The following is a 20699-nucleotide window of genomic DNA, read 5'->3' as shown; positions in this document are numbered from 1 at the left end:
GCGGCCGCTGGGATCCGGGATCGTGCCCCCAAGTCTGGGTCGGGGTCCCGGCTCCGCGGGCAGGGCCGGGCGGCCCGCGCGGCCTCCAGGGGGCGTCCCCGGCCGCCCGCGCCGCCCGCCCGCCCGGCTCGGCCCCTCGCGGGCTCGCTGGCGCTGCGCGCGGCAGGCGGGGCCGGAGGCGGCGGCGGCGGCGGCGGCGGCTCCGGGGCGCGGGCGGGCGGCGGCGCCCGGACTGCAGTCCCGGCGGGAGCGGACGGGAGCCGGGCCCGGGCCCGAGCTGGCGCCATGGGGCGGCGCCGCCTGTGAGCGGCGGCCGAGCGGAGCCGCGGGCGGCGGGCGGCGGGCGGGGCCGGGCGGGCGGGCGGGCGGCGGCGGCGCCCGAGGCCGAGCGGAGCGGCGGCCGGGCCGGGCCGAGCGCGCCGAGCGAGCGGGAGCGGGAGCGGCGGGAGGAGCAGCCGCCGCCGCCGCCAAGATGGCGGACCTGGAGGCGGTGCTGGCCGACGTGAGCTACCTGATGGCCATGGAGAAGAGCAAGGCCACGCCGGCCGCGCGCGCCAGCAAGAAGATCCTGCTGCCCGAGCCCAGGTGAGCCCGCCGGGCCCCGGCCCCGCAGCCCCGGCCCCCCCCAGCGCCGACCCCCCTGACCCCCCGCGGCCCCAGCGCCCCGGCTCCGGGCCCAGCACCTCACACGCGCCCCGGGTCGACCCCCAGGTCCCCGGAGCCCGGGACCCCAGGCCCTGTGCGCCTGAGCCCCGAGCGCCTCAACTCCAGGGCCCACCCCCCCCCCCCACTGCCCCACTCTGCCGGTCCCTCGGTCTGTCAGCCCTTCGCTCCTGCCCTCTGCCCCCACCCACCCCCAGAGCCCCATCACTCTCCCCCTTGTCCTCCTCGGAGCATCCCATGGTCCCCGTGGGGTCCCCTCCCCTCTGCGGGCCACCATTTACCTGGCCTGTTGATAGCCCCCATCCTTTGGCTGTCCCTACTCCCAGCTCCCTTCCACGCCTTGCAGGGGAGCTGGGTGCTCTCCCCCCCACCCCCCCACACCCCAGTCTCTACTTGAGTGAAGTTGGAGGGAGACAGCCAGCCTCAGGGCAGCTTCTCAGGACCCTTCCTTGCTCCTGCTGCGGGATCACTGTCTTGGGGCTGGGTTTGGTGTGGTGGGCTGGGGGCACCGTGGGGCACGCGCCCTGCCCAGGTGGGTCGTTTACCAGGGGCCAGCCCCGCACCTCTGCCGCACCTGGGCCACAGATGCCACCCCTCTGTGAGACAGCTCGTGTCATCGTGCCTGGTATCAAAGTTTAAGGCTGTTCAGGATGTAGGCGCCGAAGCGTACAGGATGCAGAGGGTAGCTGTGGCTGCCCCGGTGCTTGGTGGCTTACGGACCATTTCCCCGTTGCTGGAGCCCCACAGCAGTCCCCCGGGGTGGGTAGGACACCTGTCCGGTGCCACACACGTTACCCAGTGTGCAATCGGGGTCCCCCCATCAGGGCCCCTGGCGTCTTGTTATAGGTTCTGCCACCAGGCTGGCCTCAGCCAGGGCCTGGATGTTCTGCTCCTGCAAGAGCTGTGTGCCCCCCAACCAGTCCTCGTGTCACGGGGTGAGGCCGGTCCCCTCTATATATCTCCCTCTGTGCAGAGGTGGCCTCTGTGGCCCCAGCCGGACTCTGGGCCCACCCCTGGCTGCCCCGGCCTCATCGTGTGATTTTAGGGAAGTCCCTTCCTGACTTTGGGCTTCAGTTTTCTCATCTGCAAAATGTGGAAGGTGTGAAGTGAAGGCTGTGGCTCTGCAGTGTCCTGAGGCTTCGAGGCACCTAGCTCAGCCTCTGCTAGTGTACCTCCCCAGGGGGGGTTTCAGATTGACTGAATACCAAGCCTGGGAGAGGAAAATTTGTCTGCATTTTGGGCCACCCACCCCCCCTTTTTTTTTTTTTGCTAAGACGTTTGCAATCAGATTTCTCAAAACAGGAACCAGAACTGACTGTCAGCTAGGGCCTGTCCAGGGAGAAGAGACAGTTAGAACAAAAATGAGTTCAGAAATGACGAAGCCATGAGGGAGGAAGTGGGGGGCTCAGGGTGTGCTCAGCCTCTAGGGCTCACATCGTCTCTTCTTGGTGGTAGTAGCCTGAGACCCTCCTGCAGGTTGGAGTTCTGAGAAGTATGGGGTGGGGCCTTTTCTGGAACTCTCTGCGTTTGGGTAATCTCTCCCCAGAGTGCACTGCTCCTGGCGGGGCCCCGCCTTGGGTCGGCGGTGCAGGTGTTAGAACCCTGAGAAACGAGACGTTCCTCTTTTCCTGTCTCCTTTGTCGCCCGTGGTAGTGATGGTGCTGATAGGAATGATGGTGGAACTTATCCTAGCTTATTATTTATTTTGACACCTGTCATCTCAGTTGATCCAAAAAGCAAAGCTGTGAAGTTGGCCAGACCATGCCAGGCATGGAGTAGTTGCTCAAGAAACATCAGAAGACCACGCTATCTCCTCCTGAGTGGGAATAAGGTGGGCTGTGTTAGGGCACAGGCAGGAGTCTGAGAGCAAGGTGGCATGGCCCGAGTATAGGGTCACCGTCTGGCAGCATGGTTTGGGCAAACCACCTGTATCTGTGACTGGGGCTCCAGGCTCCAGTGCTGAATGCCAGCGTCCTAAAGCCCAGGGAAGGGCTCTGCCTTGCACTGGTATACCTGGCAGCACAACGGGTGGTATTTTCCCCCCACTGAAAACTTGGAGAAACTGAGGCTTAAAGAGGGGAGGCTCAGAGCTTTGAACTCCCAGGCCAGTGCTCTTTCCCTGCTATGCCTCATCCTCTCTGCCCACCTCCAGCTGCCTCTGCGCACAGTTTAGTGGAATGTGCTGGCTGGCACCCATTGTCCGGACAGCCATGGGTCTGGGTCACTGGCCTGGAAGCAGCGGGACAGTTCCCAGTGCCGTCAGCTGTCACAGCTCACAGGCCCCAGCCCCCTCTCTATCGGCTGGGGCTGCAAACAGAGCTGCCCTGGGAAAGCTAGTGCTTGGAGGAGGTAGCTCGAGCCCAGAACTCCCATCCGACCCAGGGGCCTGTCTAACCCCACGCTCACAAGGTCAGAGTCAGGGGAGAGACCACGGTTTGTCCCAATGACAAGCTGCCATTTGGCACCACCTCGGGGTGGCTCATCCTGGCACCCTCCTTGTGGCTGGTCCCTGACTCTCTGACTGCTGAGGGCCAGGGGACAGGAGCTGTTGGGCACGGTGCCACTTTGAGTTGGCATGGAGACCTCCTCTTCTATCACCCTTTAGAACTCAAGGATTCAGACCCATTTCTCGTTGTGTCGCTGGAAGACAGGGGTCCTGGCTTCTAAACCACCTTCAATGCCAGTTCACAAGGGGCTCGGGGAAGCTCGCTTATCCTCTCTGGGCCTCCCTTGGTTTCTACCTTTGTGAAATGGGGGGCTGCCTGTGCACAGTGATACCCCTTTCAGCCCCAGGGTCCCTAGTTCTGGGCCTCCCTGTGCGCCATCTGCTCTCTCCCCAGCGGCCGATGGGAGCGGACCTATAATTACCATCTTTCACTTAATGTGACCACTGAGGCCTCCCGTAATTACTCTCTTGGCTCCTGGCTGAGGAGCCCTGCCTGGGGCAGTCCCAGGAGATGCCCCGTCCCCTCCCCTGTGACAGTGGCAGCCCCAGCAGCAGATTGTCGGGCTGGGTGCCTCTTGCAGCCTCCCATTTTCTTGGCTGTTTCCTGGTTCCTCCCCCACTATGTACTTCCTCCTTCCTGCCCAGCTCTGCTTTCCCGTCTCCCCAGACCCTGCCACTCTTCCCCTGAGGCTTTTTTCCGTTCCTGTTAACTCTTTACATCCAGGACTTCCTGTCCTTGATTTGGGGCCGCGAGGTAGAGGTGGGGGCAGGGGGGAGGGGCGCAGGAGAAGCCTCTCTCCCTTCCTCCTCCCTCCACTTCTCCATCCCCAGCAGAAGCCCCGCTGTTTCCAGTCTTTATTCTCTACCCAGAACTTTCCACTCCAGTAGCAAGCTCTCCCCCTTCTCCCCCCTGAAAGCAAGATGAGCATTTCAGCAGTCGCTCCCTCTGGGCCTCTGAAGCCTGTGCGTTCCCCAGGAACGGGTCTCTGGGATGTCTTCCCATCTGCTCTGCCTTCCAGAGCAGGAAGCCGCAGACATTTGCCACTAAGCTGCTCACCCGCCCGCCGGCCCCCGGTGGTGGATGGGTTAGAAGGGAGCGGGAGCGCGGCAGGTGGGAACCTGGGCTCTGCCAGCCCGGGAGTAGCGTGTCCCATTAATGCACAATCAGTTCCTAGTAGTAAATTCCCACTGACGTCAGGTGAAGGCTGCACCGGCAGCCGGCGTCCCACGTCTGCTCTGCGCAGGGCTGGGGCCCCCGGAGCTGGGCGGGTTCGGGTTGCACGCGCCCGCGGAGGGCTCCCGTGGGGTGGTGTCCCTGCCGCCAAGCAAACAGCATGCGCCCTGTCCGCCGAGGAGCATCCCGCCACCATCTGCCTGCCCCGTCTCCCAGGGGTGCCCTCCCCGCCCACCCTGACCCCCGAGTCTTTGTTTCCCCGAGGCCGGTCAAATGGGACAGAGTCACCCTCGAGTTACTGCTAATCTCTTTCAAGCAGGAGATACCATAAATGAGGTGTTCGGCTCACAGCTATTCTCTAAAACAGTAACAGCTGCTTACCGCGAAGGGCAAAGAGAGCACGGGCTTCGAAAGGGGCTTTTCTGGTGTCAGCACGTCAGCAGCTCTGTTCACAGAAGGGGGGATGCTCTGAGCAGGGTTATTGGCTTCTGAAAACTGCCAGAGGTCCGGAGGCGGGCAGACCCCTCCTGGGAGCTGCAGGGTGGGGAGTTCTGGAAATTGGGCTTGGTGCCTTCCTGGTGTGATGGTTTCTGGGTGGGGGACTCATGTCTTGTGTGTTAGAAGGCTAGCCGGGTGACATAGCTGCCGGCAGGCCTCTGCCTGGGTGTCCCCGAGGAGGGCTCCATGGTGTGGCAGCCCTGAGGACCCGGGTCCTCTCCTCTCCTGCCTGGGTCCTGCTCTGGAGTTCATGGTTTGGGTCATTCTTTTCCTGTTTGGTCTGTGGCCCGACCTAGAGCTCTGAACACATCGTCAGTCCCAGGGCGAGTCATTGAGAAATATTAATAAGAGGCCCCAGGGGACTTCCGCTTGCCACTGCCACCTCGGTGCCAGGTTTCCTGGAAATGCCACCAAGAAGCGCTGTGGCCGTGGACTAAGACTCTGCTGCACTGGCTCGTTAGCTGTCAGTTCCCAGAGCGCGCATCTCCCAGCGTAGCTGCCTGGGCCCACCAGGCTTGTCAGTTGTCACTGTCCTGGGACTCAGTGGCCGTGGCTTCACAGTCACATGAGGGGCACCGGAACCACAGCGCCTGGCTTACCAGTTGTGACTGGCCCAGGCCCAGAGGGTACTTCCCGCAGTCCCTCGCCAATGCTGGGGGGTGGGAATGGGAGAGGTGGGTGAGGGCAGGCTGCCAGGGCAAAGCTGGACCCGAGTCAGGGGCCCTCCAAGACCCCCGCACTCAGCTTTTCCGCAGAGGTTCAGGGTAGGGCCACAGTGCCCTCAGCCCCTGCCCTGGTGGGAGACCCTGGGACCCGGGCAAGCTGCTGAGCTTCTTTCAGATCTGATTTTCGCACCATCAAAATGATCTTCGGCCTTTGACCCCCGAGGTCCCCTCCAGTCCACACAAGCCACGCGCATCTGTGACAGCCGGACACCACAGAGTATGGGTCTTTGCTTTTCCTCTGAACCACATGGTCCCAGAAGGTTCCAGAAGTTCTCCCCCTTAGCGCTCACCTCCTCCCTGTCCACCTGCTGTCCTGTTACCCAGCCCCTCAGTGTTCTCTCCCCATGGCTGGGTGGGCTCCCTGGCGACAGGCACCCCTCTGCCAAGGTGCCCTCGATACTGCAGCAGGGCAGGTCTCAGGATCTACCCACCAGCACCCTCAGGTTGAGCCCCGGGATTGCACGAGGCTAGTGGGTGAGCAGCGTGGAATTGCAGCCACTTAGCTTGACCCGGCGAGTGCTCGAGGGCCCAGCCCTGCTCAAGATCCCAGCCTCCAAGGACATGGCAAGGAGGGAACGGGATTGTATGAGCCCGTTAGCACATGACCGTGTTCTGGAAGGAGCGGAGCAGCTGGCAGCAAGCTGTGGGGTCCCGGGCAGGAGAGCCCCCTCCAGGAAGCGGGGCTGGAGTCCGGCACCGCACAGAGTGAGACGTGGCATCGTGGGAGAGCCACCCTTCTGCTTGGGTCCTTTCAGGCTTTTTAAGTTGGCCAGGGCGCTTGTGGTCATTCAGCATTTATTGACATCCTCATTTTATAAATGGGGAAATTGGACATTTAAAGGTTGTCATTTGGCCTGGCCGCCCGGGAGGGAAGTGGGCAAGACAGAGGAGGCTCTGGGGTCCTTCCCCAGAGTGATTGGGAACCTTGGGGAATATCTGGGAATATCCTGGCATTTGGAGTTGACCTCTGGAGACACGTCTTCCTGGAAAATGGGGCTGTGGGCCCCGGGTGGGGGCGGGCAGGGAGCTCTGGGCCCTCTGCCACTCCTGACTCTGCAAGTCTTGGAAAAAGGGGGCTGGAGGCTACGGCGGGGCCGCCACCCCCTCTTCTGCAAGTCCCTACTTGCCCCCCACCCACCCACACCCCCGCCCCGGCGGAAGCTTCCTCCTGTGGGCTCCTCACCTGCCATCTCCTTGGGTCACCAGCCCGAGGGGACAAACAGGAAACCCTGACACTGCCACTTTAGGGGCCTTCTGTTCCAGGACTCTTGCTCGGGCCTGACCTCGTGTTTGGTTTCTTTTTTGGCGTGGGGTGGGGAGGGGGGTTATTTTTTGGAGCGGGGTGGGGAGGAGGCAGTATTTATTTAAATATTGTATTTTTCTTTTTAAGGAAAAAATGTAAGTGCTGTGGGTTGGGCAGAACGCTGGGGCCAGCTATGGCTCTGAGGACAGGGCAGGGCCTGGTGTGAGGCCACCTTGGAGCCCGGGGGTCCCATTCCTGCTGTCACCTGGGTCTCAGTCACGGCAGAGCTGGCCTGGAGGGGAAGGGTGCTCTGTCCGCAGGCACGGCCCTCCACCCCGGCACAGAGGCCTTTTCTCTGGCTCTTGCAACAGGATCTCTTACAGCGGGCCTGGCAGCATGTCCCCTAGGGAGACCTCTGTGTCTCGTTGCGGGGGTGGCGGCTGCTCCTGGCCCCTGGTGGCAGTCCCATTGCCAGCCCTTGCCGAGCTGGCACATCTTGCCAGTTCCCGGGGAGTTGGGGCTCAGGAGAGCTACCCCGTGACTATTCCGGGGCCACACCCAGCTGCCTGGTGGGGCTCACACCTGGCAGGCCTGAGTCACCTGGCCTGTCATCTGCATTTACCTGCCCACACCTTAGGCCACCCGCCTGCTCAGGAGGTTGACATTCCAGGATACTGTTTTTCCCCCTCACTGCTTTTCCTCATCCCCTACCCGGGACCGGACACATGAGATTGGAGTTGGAGGTGGAGCACCGAGGGCTGGCAAACAGGGCGAGGGCCCAGCCTGCCTGTATCCTTCTCGGCCCGGACGGCAGGCGCCCGCCCTCCTGGGCTCCCGGGTTCCACTCTGGGCTGCTGGGGGGCCCTGCCGAGCCTGTGCTCCCTTGGAGGCTGGGGCCTGCCGCTCCCCACCCGGTTCCCTGCCTGGTCCCCGACCCGGTCCCCCACCCTGTCCTCCACCTGGCCCTGCTGTCAGAACAGGAAGCCCCTGAGCTGTCCCTTGAGGAATTCTGGGCTTCGGACCCCTGGAGCTGTGCACACACTGCTGGGCAACCACCAGGGCCCAGGCCCCGAGGCAGAGCCTGTGTCCCAGGGGACGTGACCAGATTCCTCCAGACTCCTGTTGTGCGTGAAGCTACCTGTGCAGAGCTTGCTAGGGACACAGACAGACCAGGGTGGACGTGGGACTGCGTGTCCTTGGTGGGTGGCTGGTCGACGTGCGCTCCAGGACGCCGGGAGGAGCAGGGTGCCCGAGTGGGTGAAGCCCCCCCACCCTGGCCTGGGCCTTGGAGCTCCTGCTGGTGTGGGGAGGTTGTCCCTACTTTCCAGAGGAGGTGACTCTGACGCGGGTGACTCCACTTTGACTGGCCGGGCAGGGTCTGTGCTGCCGGGGGCCCAGGGGGGGAAACCCAGGGTCGGCCAGGGCCCTCCTTGTCACCCGCCGTCCTGTTGGAACTGGCCCTCTGCGGAGATCCCACATCCCCCAGCGCGGGCCAAGGCTGTGGTCACGGCCTCGGGATTGGGTGGTATCTGGCGTGGTCTTTCCGGAGCACTCCAAGGCAGGCCCAGCCCGCGTGGCCTCTCCAGACCTCCTCGGAGGGGAAGTGCCGGGCGGAAAAGGGCAGAGCACCTCTGAGCCTGCGGCCAGCGGCCCGGGGCGGGGGTGTGTGGGGGGGTGGCGCCCTGAGCCCTCCCTCCACGATGCCCCCTGACAGTGCAGCCACCATCCTCCCCCCCCCCCCCGCTGTGGCCCCACAGCACCCAAGACCCTGCAGCTTCCCTTCCTGCTCGCCTTAGACCCCCTTTTACTTTCCATCTGTCCCGCCTGCCCCTTGTCTTGCACCCTCCCCCCACTCCCGCTTTCCCTCCTTCCTGGCTCAGTGGCGCCTCCTCCTGGTACTCCTCCTTTGCGTGCCCCTAGCAGGGTCGCAGCACCCACCCTGCACCAGCTCCCCAAGGGCTGCCTTCTGGGGAACCCTTTACCCCCACCCCATGGCTGCGACCCTGGCACCCCAGGCCTTGCCTCCCCTCCCCCCTGCCTTCCCTCACACGGCCCCTGTGCTGAGCTTCTCCTCCCTGCCAGCCTGGCCTCCCCTTCATCCCTGGCTGGCTTCCCTGCTGCCCCCCACGTCCACGCATCTGCCCTGGGCTCCCCCACCTGGAGATTTAGGAATTAAGTGAAGTTCCGCCTTCTCTGCACAGCCTCTCCGGGCAACCCAGACACCTGTCCCTCTGCCCAGGGCTTCTCGCCCCAATGAATGGGCCCACTCGGGCCCAAGTCATAGACCCAGTCACGGGACCTGTGCCCCAGGAAGGCTGCTTGGAGGGCAGGGAGGGAGTCACGTGACATCCCATGCCTGGCAAGTGGGACATGTGTCCCGGAGACCAGGCTGCCAGGCCTGGGGCCCAGGTCCGAGAGGCAGGGGCAGGGCTGCGGAAAGGCGGGAGCCACAGGGCAGAGGGGCCTGGGCTTCTGGAGCCAAACCCCGGCTCTGCCGGGCAGGTCACCAGCTTTGCCAGCTGTGGTCTTTTGCTGTGGCCCGTGGTCACCCCTCTGTGCCACGGGACTGGACTAGCCTTACGTGGGCCCAGTGGAGCTGCCTAGCCCAGCCCCTGTGGGCAGCGGGAATGTCATCCTCGGTGCCCAGGCTGGCAAGGGCCAGACGTGTCCCCGGCTGGCTGTGGTGACAGGCGGGCCAGCGAGGCAGACTCTGAGGCCTGTTTGTGGACCCCTGCGTGGCTCCCCCAACTGTGCTTCCTGGTGGCGGCACATAAGTGGGGGGGCGGGAGCGTGGATTTGGGGCTTCCATGTCATAAAGCAGGAGCCTCTCCCATGTGCTCCTCTCTCACCACCCAGGGAGGCAGGGGTGCATTTTCATCAGAAGCAAGGGAACTGTTTTTTTGACTAATTTTTCGTGATACAGTTATTTTTTTAATTGCAAAATAACCCATACAACACAAAATTCATTATTTTAAAGCGTAGAATCCACTGGCTTTTAGTGTCTCCACGTTGTACAACCCTCATTACTCTCTTAATTCTGGTACATTCTATCATGTAGAATGTACATGATAGAAATGTACCGGAATTAAGAAACTCTGCATCCGTTAAGCTGTCACTTCCTGTCCTTGCTGCCCCCCCAGTCCTGGGCCACCACTGGTCTAATTTCCATCTCTGGATTTGACTATTCTGGACCATTTCATAGAAATGGAATCATACAGTGTGTGGCCTTTTGTGCCTGGCTGCATGCACTCTGCTTAACATTTTCAAGGTTTATCCTGGATCCACGCTCCTTTCCTTTTCATGGCTGAATAATCTTCCATTATATGGAGATGCCATGGCGATGCCAGCTTTTGTTTATCCATTCACGGGATGATGGACGGAGCCTTGCTTATGAGATTTGACAGCTGCAGCAGGAAGGCCCAGGCTGGCAGCCCAGGGACCAAATGTCTGGGCTCGTGAGCCGGAGGCCACCTGCTGGACCCCTCATCTTTTAAGGGGACCGAGACTGGGTGGCAGTCACGGGCTCCCTCGGGTCCCTGGGTGTCAGCTGGCATCAGGATGAGTGAGTGGGCTGGTGGGCTGCCGGCCTCCGCAGAGTGGGCAGTGGCCGTGGTCCCCACATCCAGGCTCTCCCTCTGGATTTGGGAGGGCAGGCAGCGGCTTCCGGGGCGGCAGCGCAGCACGGGGCCTGCGGCTCTGATGGGGGCACCTGGTGGTCACTTGCGCCCCCTCCCTGTCACAGCATCCGCAGTGTCATGCAGAAGTACCTGGAGGACCGGGCCGAGGTGACCTTTGAGAAGATCTTCTCACAGAAGCTGGGTGAGTCTGGAAGGCAGCACTGCCAGCTCGTGGCCTTCCTGCCGCAGCTGCTGTAGCTGGGCTGTGGGGACAGGAGGCCCCCAGGGTGAGGCACCCCACCCCCACCTCCTGAGCCGTGTGCACCTGTCCCAGGAGGCTTGACCCCCGTGTCCTGGATGGGCCAGGGGAGCCGGCGAACCCACCCCCACCCAGCAGTGGGAGCAGGGGCTGCCGCAGGCTGTGACCCGCTGGGCCTCCCAGTCCCTGGCCATCGGCCCCGGGGGCCCTGCTAGCCCCGCGGAGGGGAGATGAGGTGAGGGCCCGCGTCCTCCAGGGCCGCCAGGGAAGTTCCTCCTTTGGGGTTTTTGTTTTTGAGAGCTGCAGCTTCCCCTTGGCCCAGGCCACAGCTGCTCGGGGCCGTTGGTGGGACTGACAGGAAGGAGCCCGCCCCTTCCTGTGGCGCCTGCCCGGAGCTGTGGCTGGCCCGCTGCCCGCCCCCGCCGCCAGCAGCCTTCTGCGGGGCCTTGGTCGTTCCCCCCTCCCCCGCCTCAGCTGCTAAACCCTGGGAGGGGGAAGGGGGCGGGCAGTGGGGGCGCTGCAGCCCACGGGGCTCTCATTTGGTCTTGCGGGGACCAGGATGGCAGCTCCCATGGCGGGGGTGGGGGGGCAGTTCAGGTTTGTAGGTTAGCCTGGAGACCAGGCGTCTGGGTCCCCTGCCCATGCTGTGTGACCTTGGGAAAGTCGCTTCTTGTCTCTGCGCCTGTGTCCTCACCTGGGAAAGAAGACTAATGAGCCCAGAGGCTGATGGAGGGTCAGGGAGAACCCCCCCTGCTCACTGTGAAGCCCTGGGCACCATCATTCAGGGTCCCTGTAGTGAAAGTCCAGGCCCCTCTTACCAGAAAAGCTGGCCATAGGCTCTGCACAGGTGCCCGGGCAATGGAGGGCATTGACAGCCCCAGGACAGTGTCCCCAGAGAAGCATAGGAGGCCCCTGGCATGAGCCTGGGCAGCCTGGTAGGCTGGAAGCCCAAGGGGAGGGTGGGGGCTGCCCCCAGGCTCTACTTTACCCCCATACACACTAGCAGGCTGCTCTGGGACCAGCTTCAGACCCCCCTGCCAGGAGGGGTGAGGACTGGTCTCCCTGGGCTCTCCTTTGGGCCCTTCCCGTAGCCACTCAACTCTGCCCACCCCAAGCTGCCCATCACCTGCAGTCACCTGGCTGTGAGTCCCCAGCCTGCCCAGCCCCGTCTTTCCCAGGGACCTGCCACAGAGGAGCCTTGAGCTCGAGTCATGCCTCAGCCATACACTGCCCCCCTGACATGCCCCTTAGAGCCTCAGTTTCTCCTACTGGACCCACCCTCCTGTCTGCCTATTTCTTGGTGCTGTGTGAAAACCGGCCAGGTGATGGAGGCAGGGGACGAGGTCCTGCCTTGCCCTCCCCATTTCTTCCCATGGGCTGCAGCTGACCTGGGGGAGGTGGTAGGAGTGGGAGGTGGGGAGAGGGCTTCTTGACGCCCCTCGGACATAACCTGCCTGCACCTTGCAGCCCACCCAGGTACTGGAGGTACCTCCCGGGGCAGGCCAGGACCCAGGACTGCAGTCACAGTGGCAGCCTGGGTGCCACCTGCAGCCCACTTATGCCCAGGCCAGCTCCACTGCTTCACGGGGCCTCTATCAGTCTCCTGCCACCATCTGAGGAGCTAGACCCCAGGAAAGGGTAGAGACGCAGAGGTCCCAACTCCCGATCCCACAGTCTTCAAGTTGGCACAGCCTTAGAAGCCGCCTCCTTGGCCAGTGCCACCCAGGGAGCTCTGGGCCCATGCCTCGAGGATGGGGCCGTCCCAGCAAGACTGTGGCTCTGCTTTCAGGGTACCTGCTCTTCAGGGATTTCTGCCTGAACCACCTGGAGGAGGCCAAACCCTTGGTGGAGTTCTATGAGGAGGTAAGGTGCCCCGTGCTGGACGGCTGGTGGGGCTGGGGCGGGCAGGGGCTGGGCCGCTTCCACCCCCAGTGCATGTTGGGCCCCAGTGCACACTGAGAACCTTGCTGCTAGATCAAGAAATACGAGAAGCTGGAGACGGAGGAGGAGCGCTGGGTCCGCAGCCGGGAGATCTTCGACTCATACATCATGAAGGAGCTGCTGGCCTGTTCACACGTGAGTGACCCCTTCTGGCCGGCCTGAGGCCTGCGGGCCTGAGGGGTTGGGTGAGGGGAGAGAGGAGCTCCGCTGAGAAGTCATGGCCACCTCTGTCCCCCCAGCCCTTCTCCAAAAGTGCCACGGAGCACGTCCAGGGCCACCTGGTGAAGAAGCTGGTGCCTCCGGATCTCTTCCAGGTGTGTGCCGGGCTCACCCCCACGGCCTCCCCGGGCCCTGCCCCGCCTCCCCCCACCCCCTCGGGCAGCCCCAGGTCAGGGAGCAGGGGGCCGGTGCTCGAGGCTTGGGGCTCTGTCGTCAGCATGCGGCTTTCTCCCTTAGCCCTACATCGAAGAGATTTGTCAGAACCTCCGAGGGGATGTGTTCCAGAAGTTCATTGAGAGGTGAGAGCTGAGATGGTACAGAGAGGAAGGGGGGTAAAGAGGCCGCTGTGAGTCTCCTGCCTGCTGTAGGCCTGAGCAGACTGCCCCCTGACTCGGGTCTGCTTATGTCCTCCACACTCCTGCCCCTCCCGCCCAGCTCCAGCCTCTCAGACTCTCCCAGGCCCACCTGGGCAGCTTTCCCTCCCGTGGACCATCTACCACCTTGCTGGGCCTTCACGGGCCAAGGAGTGTGGGGGCCGAGGGGGGCTGGCAGGGCAAGCAGATCTGCTCCATGTAAGGAGCAGCTTTCCCAGGGTCAGAGCTGCCCAGCCGTGGAGCAGGGGGCTTCACAGGGAGTGAGCTCTGTGTCACCAGAGGTGTGCAAGCAGCAACAGGAAGAGCCTGGTAGACTGGGCAGCCCCCTTTCTAGTTTGTCTGATCCTGGCAGGAGCCCAGAGTGGGTGGCAGAGACCCAAGCTGGGCTGGCCTTCGAGGTGAGCGGCCTGTGCTCGTTGCTTCCAAGGGAGTCCCAGAAGGGGAAACTGAGGCTGGGGGTGCTTCCACACCTACCCAGCCAGGGCCCCAGGGAATGGCAGTGGGATGGGGGGCCTCGTGCCCAGCACAGCTCTGTCTAGCTCCGAGGCTTAGACGAGCCGGGGCTCTTCTCCTACAGCGATAAATTCACCCGGTTCTGCCAGTGGAAGAACGTGGAGCTCAACATCCATGTGAGTGTCACGGGGCGGGCATGGGGAGCTGAGCGCCCTGCCCTTCTCTCCTGTGGAGCGGAGCCCCAGGGGCTGCCCGGGGCTGGGAAGCCAGGGACTCTGTCCTTCAGTCTCCTGGGGGTGATGGCGGTGGGGGTAGGTACCTGAATCCACCTCCCACTGGTGGCATGTCGGGGGGCAGGCTGGGCACCTGCTGCTCAGGAAAGGCTTTGGATGTGGCTGCCCTGGCTGGGTGGGTGGGGGCTAGACCTCTGCCATGACCTCCGTGGTCCTCCCCACCCCCATAGCTGACCATGAACGACTTCAGCGTGCACCGCATCATTGGGCGCGGGGGCTTCGGTGAGGTCTATGGGTGCCGGAAGGCTGACACGGGCAAGATGTAAGCACCCCGCTCGGCTGGCCGTTGGGCGGGTGCCTGAGCGAGAGGAGGGTTCCCTGGAGGGCCCCGATGGCCCAAGTATCCCCTGGGAAGGGCTTCCAGGGGGTCAGGGCCTAGTGCGGGGCAGCAGGCTGGCATGTCCCCAGCAAAGGGCCACGGGCTCCCCCACCATGCCCCGGACCCCTCCTCCTGGCTTCTTGGTGCTGGAGCCCCTCCTGGCACAGAGCCTGCCCCCCACCCACCAGCACTCCCTTCCACCCTCTGTGCCTCCCTGATTTCTTTCTCAGACTTGTTCTGAGGTCTCCTTTTAACCTGTAAGAGCCATGCACACACAGCCCTCCCCACAGCGGGTGTGTGGACGGACCGACTGACCAATAGCTCCCCCCCCACCTCACGGCAGGTACGCCATGAAGTGTCTGGACAAAAAGCGCATCAAAATGAAGCAGGGGGAGACCCTGGCCCTGAACGAGCGCATCATGCTGTCCCTTGTCAGCACCGGGGTGAGTGGGGCGGGGCGAGGGGCCCAGGGCCGGGGGCCCCTGAGCAGCCTGCGCTGAAGGCCTGCCCTCTGCTCCCAGGACTGCCCGTTCATTGTCTGCATGTCCTACGCCTTCCACACGCCGGACAAGCTCAGCTTCATCCTCGATCTCATGAACGGTGGGTCTCCCCAGCCCTTGGCCGTGCCCCCGGGTGGGCGCCGGGCTCTGTGGGGTGGGGGTGGGGGGTGGGGGGCTGGGAGCTGAGCGCCCCCCCACCGGGCTGCCTCCCTCAGGCGGGGACCTGCACTACCACCTGTCCCAGCACGGGGTCTTCTCCGAGGCCGACATGCGCTTCTACGCAGCCGAGATCATCCTGGGCTTGGAGCACATGCACAGCCGCTTCGTCGTCTACAGGGACCTCAAGGTAAGCCCCCCACCCTCCTCTCGGGGTGCACCTGGCCCCCCCAGGCCCAGAGGAGAGTTGATCCCAGGAGCCCCGGCCCTCGACTCCCCCACCCTGAGCCGTTCTCAGGGTTCAGCTTACAAACCCCAGGGCTGTGTCCTTGGGCACCCTCAAGCCTGTGGAGCGCTGGCAGGGACCCGACCGGCATCCGCCCACCTGCGGTGGCCCCCGGGCGGCCGTTCACCACCGCTTCCCCCGCAGCCAGCCAACATCCTGCTGGACGAGCACGGCCACGTGCGCATCTCAGACCTGGGCCTGGCCTGCGACTTCTCCAAGAAGAAGCCCCATGCCAGCGTGTGAGTGCCGCCCCCGCCCCAGCCAGCCCGCCCCCCGGCCCGCACCCTGCGCCCTGCTCACCCTGCCCTGTGCCTGCAGGGGCACACACGGGTACATGGCCCCGGAGGTCCTGCAGAAGGGCGTGGCCTACGACAGCAGCGCCGACTGGTTCTCCCTGGGCTGCATGCTCTTCAAGCTGCTGCGGGGGTGAGTGGGGCCCGGGCGGACAGACAGAGGCCCTCCCCCTAGGCCGGGCCGGATGCTGAGGGAGGCCGCCCCACAGCCACCAGGTGTTAGGGCGGGCACTGTCCCTGGTTTTGGACAAGGATCATTCACGCTGCCTGCCTCGGTTTCCCCACTCCCGTCCCCTGACCTGGGGCTTTGGCCTCTGTCGCCCAGGCACAGCCCCTTCCGGCAACACAAGACCAAAGACAAGCATGAGATTGACCGCATGACGCTGACCATGGTGAGTGTGGGGTCCCAGCCAGGGGAGCCACGCTAGGGTCCGGGCCACCGACTCTCGGTTCTCAACTCATCAGCCAAGGCATTGGGCCGCGCGGGTCTCCACCGTGACCTCGGTGGCACCAAGACCCCTGCCTATGGCTGTGAGATCACAGACTCTTTCCCCTCCCTGTGGAGTCAGAGCATGACCAGGCTGGAGCCGCTGGGAAGCTGGGGGTTGGGGGCCCTGGTCCAGCCCTGGCAGCAGCCCACTTCTCTCCCCCGCAGGCCGTGGAGCTGCCTGACTCCTTCTCCCCCGAGCTGCGCTCCTTGCTGGAGGGTTTGCTGCAGAGGGAGGTCAGCCGGAGATTGGGCTGCCTGGGCCGAGGGTGAGTGCCAGGCCCCCAGGCCATGGGACACTGGGGGCCCGGCTTCTCCAGTGGGTCCCTAGGCTAGTCTGTCTGGGCCTCTGCCATGAACCCCCTGAGGACATGGGCTAAGTCCCAGCTTCCTTTGAGGAGCCCACAGGTGGGGACATGGACAGCCCCGTTCAGTGTCCTCAGGGTGAGGTAGCTGCCAGGGGGTAGAGCTGCCAGAACCACCTGGGGCCAGGCTTCTAGAGGACCCCATAGCCGGGTTGATGAAGGACGATGGTGACAACAGCAGCTTTGCAATATTAAAGGATCTGAGGGGACAGATACAGTGGAGGGCCTGAGCCAGGCTGGGGCTCGGGGCTCGGGTGTGAGAGGCCAGGGTGAGGCCAGTACCTTGATTTTTACAAGTATTAGAACTTACATACCCCGGTGATGGAACTGCTATACTCCCCGTTCAGAGTTGAGGAAACAGGCTTGGGTTTAAGGGATTTGTTCAAGGTTGCACAGCCAGAAGGTGGCTAGACCAGGACTTAAACCCAGGCCCCTTGGCCGCATGGCCCAGACCTGGCCCCTGGGATGGGTGGTGCTGACCCCAATGACCAGCATCCCCCCGCAGGGCTCAGGAGGTGAAGGAGAGCCCCTTCTTCCGCTCGCTGGACTGGCAGATGGTTTTCCTGCAGAAGGTAGCGTGGCTGGAGGCGAGGGTCGGGGTCAGGGGTGTACCTTGTAGCCCCTCCCCGTGCTAACCCCAGCCCCTCCTCTGCTGCAGTACCCTCCCCCGCTGATCCCCCCACGAGGGGAGGTAAATGCGGCCGACGCCTTTGACATTGGCTCCTTCGATGAGGAGGACACAAAAGGCATCAAGGTACTGGGCCTGGCCTGGCCTCTCACACCTGAGCTCCTGTCCCCTCTGCCTCCCTGTTCCAGCCCTGCCAGCTCACTGGGGCTCAGGTTCTCCACCTCAAGTGTCCCTCCCTGGGGTGGGGGGGGGGTCGCACGGTGGCTGGATCTAACCGTCCCTGCCCCGGGGGCTCTGGGCTGGGCTCCAGGCAGGCCTGTGGTGATGTGTGTCCTGGGACCTTCCTGTGTGTCTGTCCGTGTGTCCATGCCCTGTCCGTCCGGGTGCAGTTGCTGGACAGCGACCAGGAGCTCTACCGCAACTTCCCTCTCACCATCTCGGAGCGGTGGCAGCAGGAGGTGGCAGAGACGGTCTTCGACACGGTCAACGCCGAGACGGACCGGCTGGAGGCCCGCAAGAAGACCAAGAACAAGCAGCTGGGCCACGAGGACGGTGAGGGGGCGCCGCTGCCCGCTTGGCGAGGAGGAAGCCGGCTCAGGCTTCGGGGGCTTGCCCGGGTCCCCGCGTCGGCCCCGGGCCGGGCCAGGCGGCTGAGTGGCCTCTCGCTCTCCCCGGGCAGACTACGCCTTGGGCAAGGACTGCATCATGCACGGCTACATGTCCAAGCTGGGCAACCCCTTCCTGACCCAGTGGCAGCGGCGGTACTTCTACCTGTTCCCCAACAGGCTGGAGTGGCGGGGCGAGGGCGAGGCCCCGGTAAGGAGCAGGGCGTGGGTGTGGGGTGGGGGGTGGGAGGCAGAGCCCCGGGCCTGCCCCCTCACTGTCCACCCCCCCCCCCGGCCGCCCCCCGCGGGGCTCTGCAGCAGAGCCTGCTGACCATGGAGGAGATCCAGGCGGTGGAGGAGACGCAGATCAAGGAGCGGAAGTGCCTCCTGCTCAAGATCCGCGGGGGGAAGCAGTTCGTCCTGCAGTGCGACGTGAGTGGGGGGCCGGGGTGGGCGGGGCCGGGGGAGGGGGAGATCCAGGCGGGGCGAGTTGACAGCAAGCCCGGGGCGCGGTGGTGCCTGCGGGCAGAGGGGTGCCCGGGCCCCGCCTGATGGGTGACGGGGTGTGGCAGAGCGACCCGGAGCTGGTGCAGTGGAAGAAGGAGCTGCGGGACGCTTACCGCGAGGCGCAGCAGCTGGTGCAGCGCGTCCCCAAGATGAAGAACAAGCCGCGCTCGCCGGTGGTGGAGCTGAGCAAGATGCCGCTGATCCAGCGCGGCAGCGCCAACGGCCTCTGACCCGCCCGCCCGCCCGCCTTTTATAAACCTCTAATTTATTTTGTTGAATTTTTATTATTTGTTTTCCCGCAAAGCGGAAAAGGTTTTATTTTGTAATTATTGTGATTTCCTGTGGCCCCCCTCCCCCGCCTGGCCCAGCCCCCAGGGAGGGGCCCGCTTGCCTCGGCTCCTGCTGCCACCCAGCCAGCCCCTACCCGGACCTCACCCCGTCCCCCACCCCCACCCCAGTCTTGACCCTCCCCGGGGGCCGCTCGCTTCCAGCGTCTTCCTGGAGAGGAGAAAGCAGTGGCCCCTGGCGGCAGTTGCCACGGGAACTGGGCCACCTCAGCCTCTGTGGGCTGAGCTGTGTGTCCACGCTGAGCGGAGCAGCCCACGGCCCCATCCCAGGAAGGATGCTCCTGGAAAACTTCCCACCGCCACCCCTCCTGGAGCCCCTTCAGCTGTCCCTGAGCTCGCAGAGGGCACTGCTCTGCACTCTGGCCGGTGGGAGAGGAAAAGGCCAGGGTCTCCCTGGCCCCTGAGGCTCCTCAGGGACTTGGGCTCCTTGGCCCTGGTTAGAAAAATAACGCTGTGTCACTGGCTGCCAAATTCCACCCCCCTCCCCCCATTCACACCTGCCCTGGACACTGAGGGGCTTGGCCAGGGATCCCTCACCCCCACCCCCCCTGCTCTGAGCCCCGGGGCAGGGGCCATAGAAGGGTGATTGCTGATTGTGCCAAACTGGCCTGGCCTGGTCCCCAGGTATCCCCCAGGACCACAGGGGGCTGGCCTGGAGGGGCAGGGGGGCAGCACCTACCACACCCCATCAATGTGCCCCTCCCAGGCTGTCTGTCCCTAGCCCTGTCTGGTCAGTGCCACTGCCCCCGGGGCGCTCCCGCCGCATGCCCCCTCGTGCCAGTCGCGCTCCTGTGCGTGGCGTTGTGCCCTCTCCCCCTGGGGCTGGGTCGGCGCGCCCTCCCCTCCCATCTACTCACTCCCCGGTGCGTTTCGTTGCCGATTTTTGAATGTGATTTTAAAGAGTGGAAAATGAGACTATGCGTTTTTATAAAAAATGGTGCCTGAACCCCTGCTTGTGTCAGACTCTTACTGGGACCTGCTTCTCTGCTGGGCTGGGCCTGAGAGGGAGGGCCTTGGTGGCGAGCAGCCGGGAGACCGGGTCCCCCACCCCTCCGGTGGCCCATCCTCCCGCTGGTGGCAGCATGGTGCCCATTCTCCCAACTTCTCTTGGGCAGGAGACGGCATCTTCTGCCCACTTCCCAGGTAGGCAGGAAGTGCCAGCCGCTCTGCTGTCATGCCTGGGACTGACTGGGACCCTCCCACCTCCCTGAGCACTGCCTGCCTGCCCAGCACCCTGCCCAGCGCCTCCACGCCTTGGGGCCATTGCTCTGAGGCCCTCTGCCCTCTACCCTCAAGGCTGCACCACCACCCCCAGGTCTGCATTCATTTTGCCTCCCCGCTACTCCCACTGTGTGACTCCAGGTAGGATCCCCAAGGCCTGAGGGGTACCCAAGCAGCTGACCTGCTCATCTACCCAGGGACTGCTGGTCAACCTCCTTTACCCTGTGTCCCGCTCCATGGGCCCCCAGGTAGCAGCTGGGGGCACCTTTGCAGGTGCACGTGTGTGCAGGATGCTGCTGGCGAGGCTGAGGCTCTCCCGGCTGGGGATGCAGGCAGGTGGAGGCAGCAGGCTGCAGGGGGCTGGGGTCCTCAGGGTATGCATTCTAAGAAGCCAGGCGGGAAGCGGCATCTGAGCTTGGCCCCCCCGGCACGGGGCATGGGTGTGGGGAGGTGGGGGGGGTCATGGCTGAGGGAGGGAAGGGCCAGGCAGCTGTGCGGGGCTCAGGTTGGCAGGTGCACCCAGGGAAGGAGACGCAGCTCTGGGGGTGCCTGGTGAGTGATGGCAGCGTGAGGTGGTGAATGGCCCGGAGCTGGGCTTTGTTCCATGGGCTCTGGGGAGTCCTGGAAGGCTTGCAACGGAGGCTGGGGGCGATGGGAGCTGAGCCCCCCAAACCAGAGGCTGATGACCAGGTGTAGGCTGCACGGAGGGAGGAAAGGCAAGAGGCTCATATGTGGTCAGGAAATGGTTACCCTGGGGTGGTGGCAGCAGAGGTGACAGAGGTCAGATGGGCAGGACTTGGGCAGAAGTAAGAGCAAGAGAGAAAGATGGGGGTCCAAGGTGGCTGGGGTGGAGCTGGGTGATGGAGAGTCCCATGCTACCACTGCTGTGAGAGGCGGAGGATGAATGGAGCTGGACACGCTGGGTGGGGATTGCATGGAACCCCCAAAAACAGATGCCCCGGGACTGGAGGTGGCATCAGGGGGATGGTGGGAACAGACAGGCTCTCAACTGGTGGATGCCCGGCTTGGGGTGGGCATGGAGGGAGATGAGGGTGGGGGCTAGAAAAGGGTTGAGAAGGC

The 20699-nt window shown here is 63.9% G+C and overlaps 1 protein-coding gene across 3 annotated transcripts; it reads left to right on the top strand.

The window, feature by feature from the left end:
• The first annotated feature begins 440 nt into the window (after positions 1-440).
• GRK2 (G protein-coupled receptor kinase 2) lies at positions 441-19344 on the top strand. 3 transcript variants are annotated; one of them, XM_077115571.1, is made up of 21 exons: positions 441-585; positions 10492-10568; positions 12415-12488; positions 12600-12701; positions 12806-12880; positions 13023-13084; positions 13737-13788; positions 14076-14167; positions 14568-14667; positions 14746-14824; positions 14940-15070; positions 15311-15405; positions 15485-15592; positions 15785-15851; positions 16115-16215; positions 16817-16883; positions 16970-17065; positions 17329-17491; positions 17619-17755; positions 17863-17976; positions 18117-19344. In XM_077115571.1, the coding sequence occupies exons 1-21, from the start codon at positions 473-475 to the stop codon at positions 18279-18281; spliced, it is 2070 nt and encodes a 689-aa protein (XP_076971686.1). In that variant the 5' UTR covers positions 441-472; the 3' UTR covers positions 18282-19344. The 3 variants fall into 3 exon arrangements, with proteins under 3 accessions (XP_076971686.1, XP_076971688.1, XP_076971687.1); XM_077115573.1 differs by lacking the exon at positions 441-585 and adding an exon at positions 1219-1598; XM_077115572.1 differs by lacking the exon at positions 441-585 and adding an exon at positions 10061-10311.
• The last annotated feature ends 1355 nt before the right edge of the window (positions 19345-20699 follow it).

Source organism: Tamandua tetradactyla, chromosome 9 (assembly GCF_023851605.1).
Source record: "Tamandua tetradactyla isolate mTamTet1 chromosome 9, mTamTet1.pri, whole genome shotgun sequence".
In the NCBI taxonomy this organism is placed as follows: Eukaryota; Metazoa; Chordata; class Mammalia; order Pilosa; family Myrmecophagidae; genus Tamandua; species Tamandua tetradactyla.
This window is presented reverse-complemented; position numbering and strand designations above follow the sequence as displayed.

Coding starts and splice junctions, on each gene's coding strand:
- GRK2 (XM_077115571.1), top strand. CDS start 473: ATGGCGGACCTGGAGGCGGTGCTGGCCGACGTGAGCTACCTGATGGCC. Junction 12,881..13,022: donor TGCCTCCGGATCTCTTCCAG/GTGTGTGCCGGG, acceptor TTTCTCCCTTAG/CCCTACATCGAAGAGATTTG. Junction 16,216..16,816: donor TTGGGCTGCCTGGGCCGAGG/GTGAGTGCCAGG, acceptor ATCCCCCCGCAG/GGCTCAGGAGGTGAAGGAGA.